This window comes from Nelusetta ayraudi, unplaced genomic scaffold, assembly GCF_046127955.1.
Source record: "Nelusetta ayraudi isolate G7.1 ecotype Tasmania unplaced genomic scaffold, CSIRO-AGI_Nayr_v1 ptg000017l, whole genome shotgun sequence".
Lineage (NCBI taxonomy): Eukaryota > Metazoa > Chordata > Actinopteri > Tetraodontiformes > Monacanthidae > Nelusetta > Nelusetta ayraudi.
Window position 1 is genome coordinate 7,761,639 of NW_027466067.1, and position 17,275 is coordinate 7,778,913.

The following is a 17,275-nucleotide window of genomic DNA, read 5'->3' on the forward strand; positions in this document are numbered from 1 at the left end:
ATTTTCTGATTGCTCTAGCATAGTTCCGTCACAGTTCCGTGGCTATGCTGATACAGCAGCCAGATTTTAAGATCAAAGAATCCCGTTTTCAAAAATGGCAATGGCAACGATTAGACCCTGATGCAAACTTACTCAAGAGCTGTTGCTCTCTGTTGACATAGCCAATGTTTTCACTCAAAGGACAGTTATTTTTTCCTTTACTTTATGTTAATGGTTCTTTCTATTTCTCCCAGTCCAGCAATTGCCAAACCTTTAACGTTAAAAGTTCAGCTCTTATCTTGTTGTGGAGATTGTGCTCATAAAATACTTCCCAGCTGCTGGCTTTGCCCAAGAAGATTGATTTTTGTTGGGAGTTTTAATCGACAGATGGAAAACCAGTTTGTATGTTTTTGTGTTTGGGTTGTTGTTGGATGAGACATGACATTACACTTTTGAGACTACTAAATGCTAGAGATTATTTCCTGATGGGAGGTAGCCTCCATTTCCTAATTGTAGGTGGATGCTGAGGTCTGTCAGCATCTCATACTTTCCATCCTTTCAGAAGTGTGAAACGTCTGGTCTGACTGGAGCTTGTTTTGCTCGCAATGAATTCCTTCCAGCTGTGACTTTGAGAGTGTGATTCACCGGTGCAACTTTAAGGCCAGTGGTACTGATGAGTTGTCTTGTGTTTTTCACTACTGTCAAATGGCACATTAACGTCCTGTTGCCAGGAAATATTTCAGGGGCTGCGACAGTTGCACAACCAACTGGCGTTCGCCATCCTCAGACATGACTCTGACTTCACTTCAGCAGCTCACCTGACGGGGGAACATGTGACACTGATTACCTGTGGTTGTATGAGAACATTTCAAAACCGTCAGTGCTTGGTGCTTGAGCACCCATGTGCTATAGTAATCATCATAGACTCAGTTAAGCAAACACAAGACGGTACATGGAAAAACACTGAGAATCTCAACCTGGATTTCTGTCTCAAAAAATAACCTCTCCCTGTGTTGTTCATTGCATCTTTATTTGTTTATTTTGTAAAAATGACCAATTTTAACAGGATACATATTCTGCTGATATTGTTGATGTTTTGATGTTAAACACAGGCTATAAATTAAAAAAAAAATTAAAGTGACATGAGCAACAAAAGGTGAGGTTAGGGTTTTTGGTTTTGCTTTTTAAGCATAGCGTAATGTCACAAACCGGATTCTACCCTTAAAGATATATTGTTTGTTGTTTTTTTTTGTTGGACTGTTTACCTCCAGTTTTTCATTTGTGTTTATTAGATAATTATCTGGCAGTACTGAACGTGGTATAAGTAACTGTGGCGTCATGTGGTTTCTCCATGCCTGATTACATATCTGATTTGTATGTTTTTTGCATCAAGGCAACGGTGGCCTTGTGACTCAGGAGTATCCGATTATTCTTTCATGTTTTTACGTGTGAGGCTGACGACTGAAGCAGCTGCTCATGCTGGCAGAAAAGACAAATACTCTCTCCTCGATGGGAAAAAATCTACTTTGATTGTTGAGCCTTGTCTTGTTGAGTGAAAATTTCCAGCAACATAATGAATTTGCAGCATCCAGAAACTGACCAGACATTACCAGTTTTTGTTTTTATTGCGTAACGACATTTTTCACTGTATTTAATTTCACAATATTTCAAGGAGACACTATTTTTTAAGATATCCCATGGCTAAGAACTGATTTTATTAACCAGACAGAAATTATGAATAGCATGTTTGAAAATAATAGACTGTGTGTTGGAGGAGAATTTATAATCAGTCACTGCATTTTAAAAAATAGAATTCTTTATTTGCTTTTGTTGCTGATGTTTTATTAAGAAATTATACAATGTACACAGGTTGATACTTACAGCATAAACATAGTTGCATTGCATGTTGAAGTAATATTTAATACAAACACTGAACACATCATTTTTGGAAAAGTGGAAATATAATTACAAGAGGCTTACTGGCATTTAATTAGGTGGTTACTGGTTACTGATTAATGTGTACTCCACATTTAGATTAACAAAACCATTTAAACAACTTGTGTCAATAAAGATCCTGTCTAACTAAAGACTCATTTTTAAATCTATTCACTCCAGAGTAGATAAAATATGCAGATGTAATAACAATATTAATAATAATAACCTGCAGTCTTGTCCCAATCGTATGCCATTTTTACTAAAAGCTCATCATTAACCAGCTCTCAATCGCACTGAAACTGCTATGTCACCAGAATCCTTAGGAGTCACAGAAAGAAAGTATTGGATGGAACAGAGCTGTAGATGGCCATTTAGCAAGTCAGGTTTTAGTCAGGAGTCTATTTGTTAGTATTTTAATTGCACTCCAAGTTGCGTATTTGTTTTTTTCCCCTTTTGAAATAGTTCAGTTTTAAGTGACGCATAGCAGACAGATTTGCTTTGAAGTTTTACTGTTTACCTTTAATTTTGGCATTAAATTTACTCAATGTCAAATGGCAAACCAGACTGTATAACCCTATTGTAGTATCCAATAAATAACAATTGCAGTTCGTAAGAAGTCAGCCAAGGATACGAAAGAAGAGAACATTCCCATAAAATGAATCCCAGACACCATAATAATGGATTCAGTCTTCCTTTATGTTATGAGTGATTCCAGATCACTTGCTTTTCTGAGGCTTTAAGATGACACTAGAGGAAGAGCGTACGCAAGAAAAGGCAGTTGGAGAGACCTTCACAGGGTTTATGTAGTTGTTTTCCAACCTCAAAGCCACCAGAGTTGCATCTCCACTGTGCTCCGGGGGGCAAATGCTGTCGTCGGGAATGCTCCTGAAAGACACAGCGTCAGGATGTACACCATTAGATAAACAAGTTATTTTTCATCTGTCAATACAACCTTTTTCTATAGTCTGGCAAAGGACTTTATATATTTAAGTACATGATATTCAAATGATGTTGTCAAAGGATGATGATTCATGGTCAGTGAGGACAAACATTTCAGGCAAAGCTGTTGACTGTGAGTTTTCGCTTCTCTCTCAATGCCCTCTGAGAGCTGACAAGAAACTCCAACCCCAATGCGTCCTGCTCACATACAGGTTTTTTACGTGTTGGAAATGCAGTGCAGACAGTGTTGCTAATTTGGCTGCTTAATACTGTCCTTTTTTCTGGCCGTGAGGAAAGTATTGGAGGCAAAACATTTTCACAACAGTAATATGAGAGCTTGTTCCCAGTTCATGTTCTTCATTAGCTTCAGGTCTCTCCATCTCCCCTTCCTGTTCTGATACCCTTTCCCTCGCTTTTCCCTCCTTTTCTTTTCTTTTTTTACATCATCTTTGATCATCAACTGTCTATTGGCTCATCAGTTACAACATATGTGTGCAAGCTTTTGTTGTTGACACTTTGAAGTTTTTGGAGTCGCCAAAGGTTTTTGTTTGGCTGCGTTTACATGGCAGTTAATCATTACTCAGCAATAACAGCTTTTGGGGATGTTTATAAACAGTTTTGACACACAGCAGCCCTCATGAAGCCGTGAAGTAACTTGAGTTACACATTAGATATGAAAGTGCTTGTTTGACACAGTTGTTGCCATCAGCTGTTTATCAATTCTAGTGGAAACCACTTAAAGCAAGAGTAGAAACATTGATGTAAATCAGGCAACATTTATTTCTGTCAACTTTCCTTGCTAATAATCATTCATGGGGCTGATATCATACCTAATCTTGTTGTTGTTGAGTCTGAGGAAGTGCAAGTTGGTCATCTCATTGATCCCAGAAGGTATAGTGATGAGCTGGTTATGATCAAGGCACAATTCCACCATTGAGTTGAAGGAGCCAAAAAACGATTCAGGCTCAACTCCCTCACCATCCAATTTGTTGTAGGAGAGGTACAGATATTCCAGACCAGGGTTCATATGGGCAAAAACAAAACCTGTGCAGTAGTTGGAAGAAAACAATGACCAAGGGTGTTTTCCCTAGTCCCACTTGGAAGTGAGTGCAAAAGTTAAGCTCGTAGGAGTGAGAGGTGTCTCAGTGTTGAGACTGGTTGAGGGTTCCCTCCCGATTGTCCACCTACCAGGTATCCTTTCTATGTTGTTTCCAACCAGGACCAAATGCACAAGAGATAGAGGTAGGTAGGATGGAACCAGATAAAACTGATTGTTTGAAAGGTCGAGTGATTCCAGATTTCTACAGACAAACAGGAAGACAAGGCAGACATTTGTAAATAATTATAGTGGGGCTGAATGGCTCATACTGTCTTGCCAAACTGATTTGTATCTTCAATTTTGTTTGTATTTAAATGTATTTTTATAGGGTATGTCACAGAGCACGCAACTTTACCCAGTAGTATTGTTAAATAAAGTGTAGATCAGTGAACTCATGGGTTTGAAACAAGAACTTTGTGTTCCATTAAATCCATACACATCAGGCACTGGAAACTGCACGGTAGTGTGGTCTTGAAAGCACTTTAAACACATGGTCGGACGATTCCTGACCATGAACAGTTATGGCAGTCTTTCCCACAAAATCAAGCTTTATTTGTGGCTGTGGAGTTGTCGTGTTTTTGGTTGGGGAGTTAAAGACCATGTGGCAAAACATATTGGGACATATTGAAAAATTATTAAATGGGAATTTACGGGCAAAGCAGACGAGGCCAACAATCTAAAAATCTAATTAATTTTTAATTAAATTGTGCTGGACTGTTACACATAAGAAAATGCATGACTGTATTGACAGTTATTTGAAACATTGTGTATGAAGACTGCTCTTTTTGTCCAACCTGTGATTGAACCATGCCAACGGGGCGATCCGTGTCTCATCCAGTCGGTTGTGTCTCAGAGAAATCACATTCAGACTTTGACTCTGATTGAAAGCTGCCTCTGAGATTTCCTCTATTAGGTTGTTCTCCAAGTAGAGCTCCTGCACATCAGCCAAAATGGAAAAGTTAACACTTTTTTGGTAGTGAAGCAAAATGTTTTCACAATGGGAAGCTAATTGTCAGTAGTAGTAGTAGTAGTAGTAGTAGTAGTAGTAGTAGTAGTAAATTTTAAGTCTGTCATGGACTGAGCTTTTTCTGATTTTTTTTTCCCCAGACATTTTGTGGAACAGCTTTAAGGATCTGTTTCAGGTTTTAAACATGCAGCCCTCTCAAACAAAAGAAAACCCTGTTTGTTAGTTTTCACTTTTCTGTTACTGGGAATACCACTTAGATACTGCCCAAGGTTGTTTATATTTATGTGCATTACTCTTAGCTTTATTTGAAAAAAAAAAACAAAAAAAAACAACTCTTAAATGCTGAAATCCTTGTACCATTTGGCAAAAGCTTGAATAATAAAATCTTTATTTCTATTACGTAAGATTTATAACAAGTTTTACGGGCCAAATAATCCCAGATTAACAAGATAACTGTTGCTAATTAAAAGCCTAAATCCAGAATGTGAATAGCTTTCGGAAAGAATTACATAGTCGTGACTGAATGACCATGATCAGTTTTTGTCTACAGCGGAAAGAAAGTTCAAAGAAATGTAGGAATTTATTTGAAAGTGTTACAGGTCAACTAGAAGAGAAATAGTGTGGAGACTGTGGTTATAGTTGGAGACTGAAGTATTACTTCATACCTGCAGTGACATAGGAAGTCCCTGTGGGACAGTGCGGAAGTGGTTTCTCCCCAGTCTGAGGTAGGAAAGCTGAATGAGGGGAGTAAAGGCCAGGGGATCCACATTCCCCTCACTCAGCAGATTTCCCTCCAATTCAAGGGTAATGAGGCTGCTCAGACCTTTGATAGAAAGAAATGTGCATTACATCACTGCTTGTCCCCTGAAATCTTTACAGCAAAAACTGCAGTTCATTATAATTTAAGAGCATTTAATCTTCACCCATTTGCTCACATGAAGAATCATCATCATCATCATCATCATCATCATCATCATTGATTAGTTTTGCAGTAGCTTCCATTTCATGTCACCCTGATACGTAAAACCAGTATTATATTTAATTACAATAGTAGAATAGTAGTAATAGTAAAAAAAATACTTGTCAGTGACAGACTCTGTTGGACTTTCCTAATTGCAAAGTGTAATGGACTGTTGAGTCAAATAAATGATCTCATTTTATCTACATATCATTATGTCGATCCATGATGGGATGGAGGGACAGTACCTTTGAAAGAGTTTTTGTGAATGCCATTGAGTCCGTTCTCACTGATCTTCAACTCTTCCAGAGTTGGGGGCAGGTTGGGCACAGTCTCAAGAAGGTTGTCATCCAAGTATAAACGCCTTAGCATTTTAAGACCCTGAGAAAAGAAGGAGTCAGCAAGACAGAAAATCAGTAAAATTGAAATATATATGGCATGTATGATTTACTTACAGTTGTGAACTATCAGAATTATCAAGGTATTATGGCAGGTGAATTGCACAGATTTCAAATTTCTGAAGGAGCAGGTGGTTGGCTTTAGTGCCTTACTTGAAGAGCTGTCGCATCAATGCCAGCTGAGGTGAGTTTGTTTTTCTTGAGGTTAATCCATTCCAACTTGGGTATGCCGTTGAAGGCATTGGCAGGGATGCTTGTAATATTATTGCCTGGGGATTACAATTTAGTAGTTAATCATGAGACTGAAAATGTTGAAAGACTTTCTGTTAATAGTATAGACTGTACTCTGCGCAATGTAGAAACTGTACTGTTACTATTATTACAATGAAGGTGTTTTTAAACCAGTAATGATTCATAAAAGTAGCTCCTGTTGGATTGTATTTGTGACTTACCCTCCAAACTGAGAGATTTAAGTTCAGGAATGGACAGAGGAGGAAAGTATGTGAGTTTGGCATTGTCACATGTCAGTGTAACATCAAAGATGTCACAACCAGGAGGGAGGCCTCTGCTGTTCACTCCTGCCTCACCCCCTTCCACCTCATCTTCCTCAGCTTCCATCTTCTCAACCTCCTCCTCTGCTGCAGCAGGGGGTCTTGGGATTGGAGAAGGTATAAGGTCTGGTTCTTCGGGTTCCTTTGGGAGCATCTGAAACACATCTCCCCTAAGCCACACTTCCTCCTCCTCCTCCTCCCCCTCCTGCTGCACCTCTTTCTCTTCATTGAAAGCCAGTAGTTCTTCTCTTAACGTTGCCTCTTTCTGTCTCATTTCCTCCTCAAGCTTTCTTTCCTTCTCCCTTGCTTCTCTCTCTGCTGCCACCTTTCGTCTTTGTTCCTCCTCTTGCTCCTGTCTCCTCCTCTCCAGCTCCTCAATCTGTTTTCTCCACTCCTCCTCCTCTTTCTCCAGCTGGAGTCTCAACGCCTCCTCCGCTGCCCTTCTCTTCTCTTCCACTATATTTCTTTGCCTCTCTTCTTGCTCTTTTCTCTGCTTCCTCCTCTTTTTCTTCTCTTCATCCTTCTTCCTGAGACGTTCCTCTTCCCTACGATGCTCTTCTTCTTCGTGCCGGAGGATTCTCTGGATCTCCTCTGGGGTCAGTGGTGTTAGCGGCTTGTCAGGGTCATCAGGAACTGGGAAGTCACCAGAAAGGTCAAGACTAAGGTCAGGCCCTATGTTTGGTATACAGTAGTGTGGGGGCAACCAATGAGGATGTACGAGTTGGTCAGGGGAATGAAAATGATGGCAGTATAAAAAGATACAAGGAAAGAAGGCAAATAAAACAGAAGAAAAGACAAGAGACAAAAAAGCAAGAAAAATATAAAGAAAAAAGAAAGATTTTCGAAAAGAAAAGGATGTTGGCAATAAAGGAGACAGAAAAGGAGATAGAGAGACAGAGAGCTCTGTGTTAGTGCTGAGAACAGGGCAACAGAAACTCACATTTAACAACTTTAGTTACATAGCAGAGCTATATGACTCCATTTGTATGTATAAAGTTGTTCTGATTGTGTTTCTCCACGTCTGTGCCAGCCTGCATTAAACCTGTATTTATACTCGTTAGTTGATAAAACAAAGACAAACTGGCGGAAACTTGCTGCCTGAAGTTACATATCATCCCAACAGAAGATGGAAATGTTGACTCCACATGTATACGTAACCGTATCTTACAGGTCTCAGACTTGGTTTAGGAATACACAGATGTCATTGTTTCTCAAACATTTACGTCGGTTTGTTTAACTTTCACTTCTCTGGTGAGTTTTTTTTTTTTAAGTTGTCAAATTGTTCCATTTCCTATAATTTTTTTCAGCAACTAAAAAAAACAAAATTTTGGCTACTTTGGAAAAAGGAAATTGTTAGAAATAAAATGGCGTAACCAACAATTTATTTGTGCATTTCCATAAAATACAAAAAATTAAACAGATGATTAAATCCAAATTATGAGTCAACATAAGGCCTAGCTATGTCTTAGCATTGTCTATCGGAAGGAAAAAAACAACAGCTTATAGTACATACTACTCAGAAGCCTGTATAGATACCAAGTATCTATACAGGTAATGAATGGCTCTTTGTATGTATGCCTACAATGCTGGAAATGTAATTCTAGTTTTGATCAGATTGAATTGACAGTAAGGTAGAAAACCAACCATCTCCCAACGTACAGACAAGTTTAAACATTACAACATGTGTGTGGAACAAAGCCAAAATGTGAAAAACACATTTTTAAGAGCCATGACAAAAATGAGACACAACATGTTGATGCCTCAGAGATGGAAACTGACCCATTTTAACAATCAGCCTTGCAGGACTTCATGGAAATCATAATTCCACTGGATAACCACAACCAATTACTACCGCAAGCCTTTTCTTAAATCCAGGAGGTTCAGATTGAACAGTGCGTCAAGCCATTCAGGGGATTGAATTTTGTCTTGTTGTCGCAAAACGTTAGCTCAAGCCATTTTATTATTTATTTGTTTAATTTTACCTCAACTTTTTAACTGCATTCTCAGCTGCACGCCAAGAGCAAAACCAGAGTGTAGGCTATTGGTTTGGATAATAAGTTAAACGTGTGCATCAGTTCCACTCCCACATTGTTGTGGTTATGGTAAAAAAAAAAAAAAAAGAAAATAAGAGAGAGACCCTCATCTGTTTAAAAAGAAAGCGATTAGAGCACTGTTGCCTTGCCCCTGACTAATTTGATCCAGCAGAAACAATTCTGGTTTTATAGAATATTGGGCTATGATGGTCTGAAAATGTTCCTCATCTGAGGCACCCCGTCATGTTGCACCATGGCTCTGTCACATGTTGTGTTTCTACCTGGCTCCATGCAGGTGGGGCAGCATTCCCCAGCGGGGGTGAAGGGGAAATGACAGTCCACTTGGGTACAAGTGATCTCGTCACAAACCACGCGCCCTCCGGTACAGAGACAAGTCATGCAGGGCTTTGGAGACCACACGGCTTGGTCGAACATGGTCAGGCCCTGGTACACACATTGGCCCTGCTTACCTGAAAGCAAAAAGACAACATTCAGAGTTAAAACATCTCTACATCGGCAGGTTAGGTCCACTGCTGACATAGCCTCTGACTGGGAAAATACCAGTGAAGGTCCAGATGTCAAGAACCGCAGATACTGAAACCAATATTCTTTAAGCCACAGCTTGAGTGAAACATGGCCATGCTTGTCATTCTCTTCTGCACCAGCAACAACAGACCCCGCTGCAGTAATTGCAGTGTGAGTTTTGCCAAATCTAAAGCCTGTACTTTATCATCAGAACTGGACAAAGCAGTGATTAGGACCATTTCCACCCCTCTTTCTGCATTGACTCCACCTTCCAACATGGAGCCTTGGGCAGATCAAAACTGCAACAGGCAGTGAGTCAGTAGAAAGGACTGCAAACGACTATGATGTGGCAGCTAGAGGCGCTTTGTCTCTTTTCCAGCTCTTCCTCATCTGTCATCTATCTTAACTAATGGTATGCTTTTCGTTAGGGAAGAACCGCGTGTAGTTTAAAGGCTTGGGTTACTTTTCTTAAATACCGTCTGTTCTTACTCTCTTCTTTACCTTTAGCTGTAAGGCTGACACCCTGTCATCTCTGCAAGAGTGCACACACTTCAGAGGTTTTCCTTTTTCTCACTATGGTCGACTTGATGTCAGGACTGTTCCCATCAGACCGCTGTAGCCTGTTATCTGTCCCTGGTTTTCGGTTCATGTAAGCCTATGCGCACTGTTAAAATAAATGTATTTCTTTACGCTGAAGTTGAAATTAGCAATATGTTTGAAGCGCATTCCTGCTTGCAGGGCATTTCTGACTGACAGACACACTTCCTCTGTTGCCATTGGGCCAGCTGCAGGGTCATCATCTGAATGGGAGCAACCCATCTCAGATGTTTGGCCCCTTCAAGCCCCAGATTTTAATTTGACAATTTATCCCCTATTTTTATTGGAAGAAAACAAGTTGTAAGGTTGATACTGCCACCTGCTGTAGCAGAGTATGTAGGTCCTGTTTTTGAACCAATGGCTTCATATGGCTTCTAATTATTGGGCCTATTTAATAAGGTACTGATAATATTTAAGATGCTACAGCTGCATTGTGTATCAGATAAGAGGGATTTGTATGGGGGACTTTTCTGAAAACTGCTTTTAAATGTGTTGTGTTGTGACTTTTCGGTTTTACAAAAATACTATCAGACATGTTCTTGAACCCTGACACGATCAAAAAAACTTTACACGTGGATTCCTAAGAAAATGCCAAAACCAACGCCCTCTTTTCCCCTAATTTCATAATGCTGACTCGTTTGTTTTAAGATGAGTGGCTTTGGCTTTAAGGGTCTTCTTTGAAACGCCTGTCCTCATCAGTCTTGTGGGATTTGTCTAGAATTTTTTTTTCACCAGCTCTGACTAAGTGTCTGTTCCCACAGATGGTTTTCCATTCTCTTCAGGCAGGAATGCAATGATTTAACATTGACAGGCAGCTTTGTTATGAAACAAGCCTGACTCTTGGGGTTGAGACGTACCTTTACTGCACTAGTGCACTCAGTTTGATTGAAATAAAGGCTATAACCTGGCTGAAGATTTTGTTTTGATACATTGAATGTTGTAGTTTGTTTAAAACATTGTTTTTTCTACAGAGACAAAGCTTAATTCCATTTTAGTTTACATAAGTCTGTGAATGCTGAAAACAATGCATAGATATAAATACATAATGAATGTTTCAAGTTTATTCTTTTAATGTTTTTAATTTCCCAATGAAAACAATTTAATCAGGGATTATTTTTTGATATGGCCAAGGTTTGTAATACTATAAATCTACAATTTTGTATGTTTCTTTTTCTTTCTTTTTTTTTGTTTTGAGATAGGATTTGTTTTCTACAACTTTAACAAAGCTTTGAATTGCAAAAACATCTCTACAGAATGTTAGTTTCCAAATGAAACAGCATGTCAGGATCGGACTAAGTTCAGAGATTTTGTGCCACACTCCTCTCATGCAGTAATGTGGCCATAAAACAACATAACATAATTATGAAGCTCTGTGAGAGTAGATGGTTCAATGCCTGAGCAAAACGTTCTAATACAATCCAATATTGGATCTTTCTACAAAGACCTTTGGGAAGCTGGGCAAGACGGCATTTGTTGGGTCCATTATTTGTGTGTCAGAAATGATAAGAGCTACAATCATTAAATGTCTGATTCTTGGTTGTGGCTGCATTATTGGTTAGAAAGCTTTTGTTACTGTTGTCTTCAACTGGTTCTGGCTTATTGTGTTACTGTGTTCATGCTAATGTATGAGTCACTGGTCTTGCTGACCTGGAATAACATTGTAGCTCGAATGATGTCCCTCAATGTCCTTGTAGGACTCCAGGAAAAAGGTCTGGCCTTGGTTTTGTTCAGGCTCCACCAGAATGCTGGGACCAGGAACTGGTCTGAACCCTAAAGGTTTTGGTTGCTTCCCTCTGGCTCCCCCATGACCTGCAAAACAACGTTTACATAATTACTGTGGTTTTGGTTTAACCATATTCACATGAATCTTAAATAGAAGGTTCTTTATCCAGTCTTTGTCACACCAAAATACCCTAGTTAAGCAAACTTTTTATGACCTGATCTTTGTGCTCCATCAAAAATAAATCCTTCCTGACCAACCGTCCGAGGGTCCATGAACCCACCTCAGATACATTTGCCCAAGGTTTTCTCTAAGAAGCCTACTCACCATTTCCGTCTCTCCTCCTCTTTCCCCGGTGGGGAGCAGAATCCTTGGTCCGAGGTCGGTTCCGTGCCTGGACGCTGGGTACAGTCAAAGCTGCCAGCAGCCACAGACTGGCCACCACCAGCCACCACCTCATCCCTGCACAGCATCATAGAGCAAGTTCACAGGACAACTAGACATCTAGACTTCCTCTGAGAAATGCCTTTTGCCAACATAAGTAGGCACTATGCTGTCAACATCTCGCGCTTCCGGTCATCTCTGTGTCATTGTCCATGAAGAAAAAAGGCTTGAACCCAACTTACCTGTTGCAGCTTCACAGACAGAAAGAGCTCTGAGAGCCATTCATGGGTCTCATATAGCTCTGCTGGGGTCTTAATGGTGGGTTCCCTAAGTGTGTGTATGTGTGTGTAATGACTAGTTTACTCATGGCAGTCCTGTTATTATTAAAGCGGTGATCCATTGCCAACACACACCTTCACACAACTGATAGTTTGTTCTCGCCTTTATTCTCCCTTTTATTGGAGTCCAGAGAGGTTTTTGTAGTTCACGCCATTGGCTTGATCCGGATAGATCTCGGCTGTTTGGATGTTTTCTTGTGAACATAATTCAAGACATTCCGAGAACTAACCAACTGTGACACCTTGAATAAATCTTAATAGAACGTTCTTCGAAGTTACATGCTAAAAGATATGTTCATTATATTAGATGAAATAGTTTGATCAATAAAATAACACCTAGATGTTATGATGAAGACCTAGATGTGATTTAAGTAAAAAAATAAATAAATAAATAAAAATCCAGTGACATGTAAATCCATAGCCATAAGTCTTGGCCCCAGTTTTGTTTGAACTAGTGGATGTGTGAAAGCCACATGGGTTCTCTGACTTGAATTTCACTGACTTAGTAGTTTTTAGTGTTTTTTTTTGTTTTTTTTTGTTTTTTTGCTTTATCATCAATCATTACCATCAAAATAGTCATAAATCAGAAGGTTTTTGGACACGTTTCAGGCAGCTCTTATGATGCCAGATAAATCCTTAGGCTTTTAGAATCCCTGAAAAACTCCCCACCTTAACAAATTAGGAAACATCGTATACTTTGTGCCATTTTTGGAGCCTCCTTGAGTGAATGTTTATCCACTAGTTGGGTTTTAGTTGGGTAAATCTGGAGTCATCCAGACTCAATTGAGGTTAAAAAAAAAAAAAAGAGAGAGAGAAAAAAGAGTTGATGCAGTAGTACAGTAGCATCTGTTTGAAAAAAAAACATGGCACTTATTCCCCAAAGCAAACATCAGTCAATCTTTTAAAGCTCACGTGTCTGCAGCCCGAGAAAGTGGAGCTCTGAACTGTCTGCTCGCTTGAGACCCTCCCCCCTTCTCTCATTGCAAGCCAATAGCGGTCCAGAATTAGGCACTGACCAGCGGATAGAGGGATCCATAAGTGCTGAGGGAGAGGAAAGTCAACAGGAGGGAGGGAGAGAAATGGAAAATATTCGGCAGCTCACTTTCTGGATGAGCAGGCTCAGATGGAGAGACTCCCAGAAGCACCAACAAAGAGTGAAAGTACAGCTGGAGGCTGGAGGTTTATGTCGAGATGAATACAACCCAGACTGTGTTTACTTTATCGCTTTGTGTGATGGTGTTTGTATGGTGCTTCCCTTTGTGTTTTGCTTATGACTTGATATGGAGAAATTGTTCTTCTTCTGACTTCATACTTCTAGATCCAGCTAAATCCCAAACACTGGAACCTTTTAAGAAAATGCTTGTCCCAAAAGCCCACTGATGCAATTAACTTTACAACTTTCCCACCCCACTCTGCCTTGCGATCCTGATTCCAGTTTAACTTTTTTGGTCTTGTAAATAACGAAAACCTTAAAAAGTAAACAAGCCAATTAGATGAATCATCAAGTTTATGTCCTGCATGTTGAAACATGTTTGATGGTTGATTTGTCAAGCGCCAAACCCCAAGCTCAAAGCCTTCTGTTCATCTTTGCAACGGTTTCTCTGTAGAGTTCTTTACTTTTTAGCATTTCAGTTTCCTCAACTTGAATACTGTGGTCCTTTATTTTCTCTATGCTGAAGTACTCTTACATTTGTAGCGCACCCAAAAAAGAATGCTGGAAGCTATAAATGGAATTCAGTCTAACAGCTGCTGAGCATTTACTTGTGAAGTTTGACTGATCTAATCGTGAACTCTTCCCATTTTTTTTTTAAGTTCAGCAGGTTGTAATATTGGCAGTCCAATCAGTACCTTTTTAGGAGAACAGGGCTGTACCCATGGGTGGGGTCTAGTTGGTACGAGCTCAAGAAGCTCCCGATAGGAAGCTTTGCGCTATTACCAACTTATTCCAGTTGTAGCCTAAAAATCAGAATTGGCTGTTTTGTTTAAAATAGACAGTGGATTTATCCAATCACCATCCTTGCAGACTATCCTAACCAATCCTGTAGCTCTACGCCCACACGTTCAGCTACCCTGTTAACACTCTGCCAAACGATTCAGTGTCATCATCAGGAAGTGTAACTATTGCCGTCTTTCCTTTGTTATCATCTAACAGACATAATTGGTAAACAAAGAGCACATCTGGTTCACATGTCCAGGGAGGTGAATAATTTGGACTGTAAAGAGATTTTTTTTTTTTTTTTTTTTTTTTTTAAACAAGTGCAGCTGTGTTAAGTTATTAAGTCTTGTCAGCTTTTGATTAGCCTTTTTTCCTGTTTAGATGTAAATGATTACCAGATATCAGTTTCTTTTTGGGGAAAATGCAAAAAATAAAAAATAAAATCCTCCCTTTAATAAAACGCTCTGTCTACACGGCCGTGTAAAGTTCGCAGCGAGTAAATGTTCCCGTCTGGTTCAGGTCTGGGTCACATTGAAACTCATCCTGAACAGGTTCCATTTAGTCCAAGGGACAAACCGTTCCGTTTTCTTTTGAGCCTATGAGAAAGGTGATATGCAGCAACTGGAACAAGTATTTACTTGTCATCTCCAGGCAGGCAGACCGACAGACCGACAGAAAGGGGAGGAGCTTAGACAGACAGACAGACAGAAAGACATTAACTCTACATTACCAGCAGTTCGAAGGCAGTTGCGGGACACAAGGCCAAATTCTTCCACCCTCTTTCCACCTCCTCTGGTTCTACAGGAGCTCCAGGAGATGTGTGTGCGTGTGTGGCTGCCTGTTGTTGGCCGCCTGTCTCAGAGTAGGGAGCAGTAGTGAAGAGCGGAGCAGGCGAACAGAGCTGTGAGGTAAGCCAGGGTTTGAACTGCAGCTGGGACAAGGAAGGGAGTGAGAGAGTGGAGCACGGAGAGACAGACCAACGGCTGACTTCCTGTCTTGAGGGATGACACCGTCAACCGGCTGGAGAGTTTCATCGAAGCCGAGTGACCGAAGTGGAAAATCGGGCCGAGATCAAAAAATGTCTTCTTTAAATGCATAAACACAAATGCTGCGTCAGATCTGCTAGAGTCAGCTGTAAAGGAGAGTCGGAGTGAGGTCAGGGGTCAGATGAGACCAGATGAGACCAAACATTCCACCTCCCCGTCGATGAAAATAAGCTTGCGGAAACTAACGGTCGTCTGTTGGGAAACATAGTAAAGGAAAAGTTTTGAAGCCACTCAAATTGCTGAGTGCGTCACAGTTTTCACTGAGTCATGATGTTGCCGAGGGTCGTCCTGAGACAAATGGAAGATGGAAATGTGTAAAGTAAATTCAAGGTTGTTAACCGAGGCAATAACGGCACGTAATGGGTGCCTGGAGACGAAAAAAAGTGTGTCATAAAAAGTGAAAATATTCCTACTGATGCAGACCAGATGCTGGGTTTCCATGGCCCCGTTTGATCTGCTTTTTCAATTTTGTTTAGAGAGAAAAAATATGAAGCAGTAAAAATGTATACACCCACTAAGTTTCTTTAATTACATTCAAAAGAAGTAACACTTGTCAAACTGAAAGCTGGAAACGCTGAGCTGAGTGGGAGCGTTAAAACACAGCCGGTGGAGCCACAACTTGTCAAGTTGAATGTCATTTCTGCAGACCAAGTGAAACCGGGCAAAGTGTACGTTGCTTGAGCTACTGCTTCCTGTTTTATATCTGGCTTGTAACCTCTACTGTATTTTATGATGGGATGTTGCCTATATTGGCGTCCTCCAACACACGTTTTTTCCAGAACTACTTGATGCAAAAACCACATAATTCACAAAAGGTTTACTTCACATTAAGATGGAATCCGGTTCAGTTTTTGCCCAAAGAGAAGAATATTTTTGCCATCATAGTAAATAAATAAGAGGCTGTGAATCAAGAACCCGTTCCTGTTTGTAAGTCATCAGGAATCAACAGGAAGTAAACTGAAAGAGGATTCACTATTGCCAAGATACCTTGTTTGTTGGCTTCCTATTAGAGATCACCTTGCTGCAAAATATCCCGGTTAAAACCTCAGCAGAGAGTTACAAATCCTGTTGCTGCATGAGCTGCATGAAAAAAAAACTTGGTATCTCACAGTGTATAACAATCAAATAACGATTCTGTCGTCGCTCCAGACTTGTTTAGTCTTTTTGTGTAAATTCGCGCACAGATTCCTTCCATGTGAACCCTGTTTTGGCTCCGGCTGTTGGTGGATCTTTGCTGCAGTTTGTTGAAGGATAAATAATGGAAGATGTCAGTTTTCACAGGACATACAACATATCTCGCTCTGGAAGAATTACATTTTTATCACAATACACTGAAGTTTCCTCATTTTGAAGTGAGGAGGGTCCTGTGTTTCGGTTGGGTCAGGTTCTAGCGCCCTCCTCAGGGCTTAACACATATTTCAGGAAATTTGCAAGTCAGCAGAGGCAGTTTTGAATTCAAAATCAAATCTTCTCCGTGTTTTTCTCTACGGTAATATTTGAGCGATGTGATGCGATGCATGAGCCGAGGCTCAGTCTGAGTAGGTGTTTGGTCAGGTAGGTGACGCGTGAACCGGGCAATCGTGCACAAGGGCACGCCAGGAATCCCAAACCTGAGTGCAGCTTCGATGGAGGAGTTAGTTTTTCTTTGCGCGAGCACATTTGCTTGGCCGGTGACGCTGGCTCTGACGCTGCTCTGCCATGTGTAAGGCAGGATAACATCCACTGCTCACTCAAAAAATAATCAGAGTCAGACTGAAGGCATTTTCTGTCCTCAGTTTTCACAGTGTTTCTGTCTGGATTCTGAAGGGGCTTTGACCTTCTTTAGAAGCAATTATGTAATGAATTATACACGATAAAAACTTCATGTTGA

At 40.3% G+C, this 17,275-nt stretch overlaps 2 protein-coding genes across 6 annotated transcripts in view; one reads left to right on the top strand and one right to left on the bottom strand.

Moving 5' to 3' along the window:
- The window catches only part of cenpp (centromere protein P), a 53,724-nt gene that overhangs the window by 33,247 nt on the left and 3,202 nt on the right, over window positions 1–17,275 (top strand). The window lies entirely within an intron of this gene.
- ecm2 (extracellular matrix protein 2, female organ and adipocyte specific) lies at window positions 2,309–17,255 on the bottom strand. 5 transcript variants are annotated; one of them, XM_076025139.1, is made up of 13 exons: window positions 16,515–17,255; window positions 15,090–15,290; window positions 12,029–12,163; window positions 11,629–11,790; window positions 9,141–9,329; window positions 6,728–7,498; window positions 6,429–6,544; window positions 6,126–6,258; window positions 5,585–5,742; window positions 4,747–4,886; window positions 4,042–4,154; window positions 3,684–3,897; window positions 2,309–2,799 (listed from the first exon to the last, which is right to left on the bottom strand). In XM_076025139.1, exons 3-13 carry the CDS (start codon window positions 12,159–12,161, stop codon window positions 2,631–2,633), a joined length of 2,298 nt encoding a protein of 765 aa, XP_075881254.1. In that variant the 5' UTR covers window positions 12,162–12,163; window positions 15,090–15,290; window positions 16,515–17,255; the 3' UTR covers window positions 2,309–2,630. The 5 variants fall into 5 exon arrangements, with proteins under 5 accessions (XP_075881254.1, XP_075881256.1, XP_075881257.1 ...); XM_076025141.1 differs by lacking the exon at window positions 16,515–17,255 and having other exon boundaries at window positions 6,728–7,459; window positions 15,090–15,952; XM_076025142.1 differs by lacking the exons at window positions 9,141–9,329; window positions 16,515–17,255 and having other exon boundaries at window positions 15,090–15,949.

Bases quoted from the DNA above. Each gene is read 5' to 3' on its own strand.
- ecm2 (XM_076025139.1), bottom strand. From the start codon at position 12,161: ATGAGGTGGTGGCTGGTGGTGGCCAGTCTGTGGCTGCTGGCAGCTTTG. The intron at 4,887-5,584 runs GTATGAAGTAAT...GCTGATGTGCAG, and splicing joins GACTTCCTATGTCACTGCAG to GAGCTCTACTTGGAGAACAA. The intron at 4,155-4,746 runs GTTGGACAAAAA...GTTTGTCTGTAG, and splicing joins TTGGCATGGTTCAATCACAG to AAATCTGGAATCACTCGACC.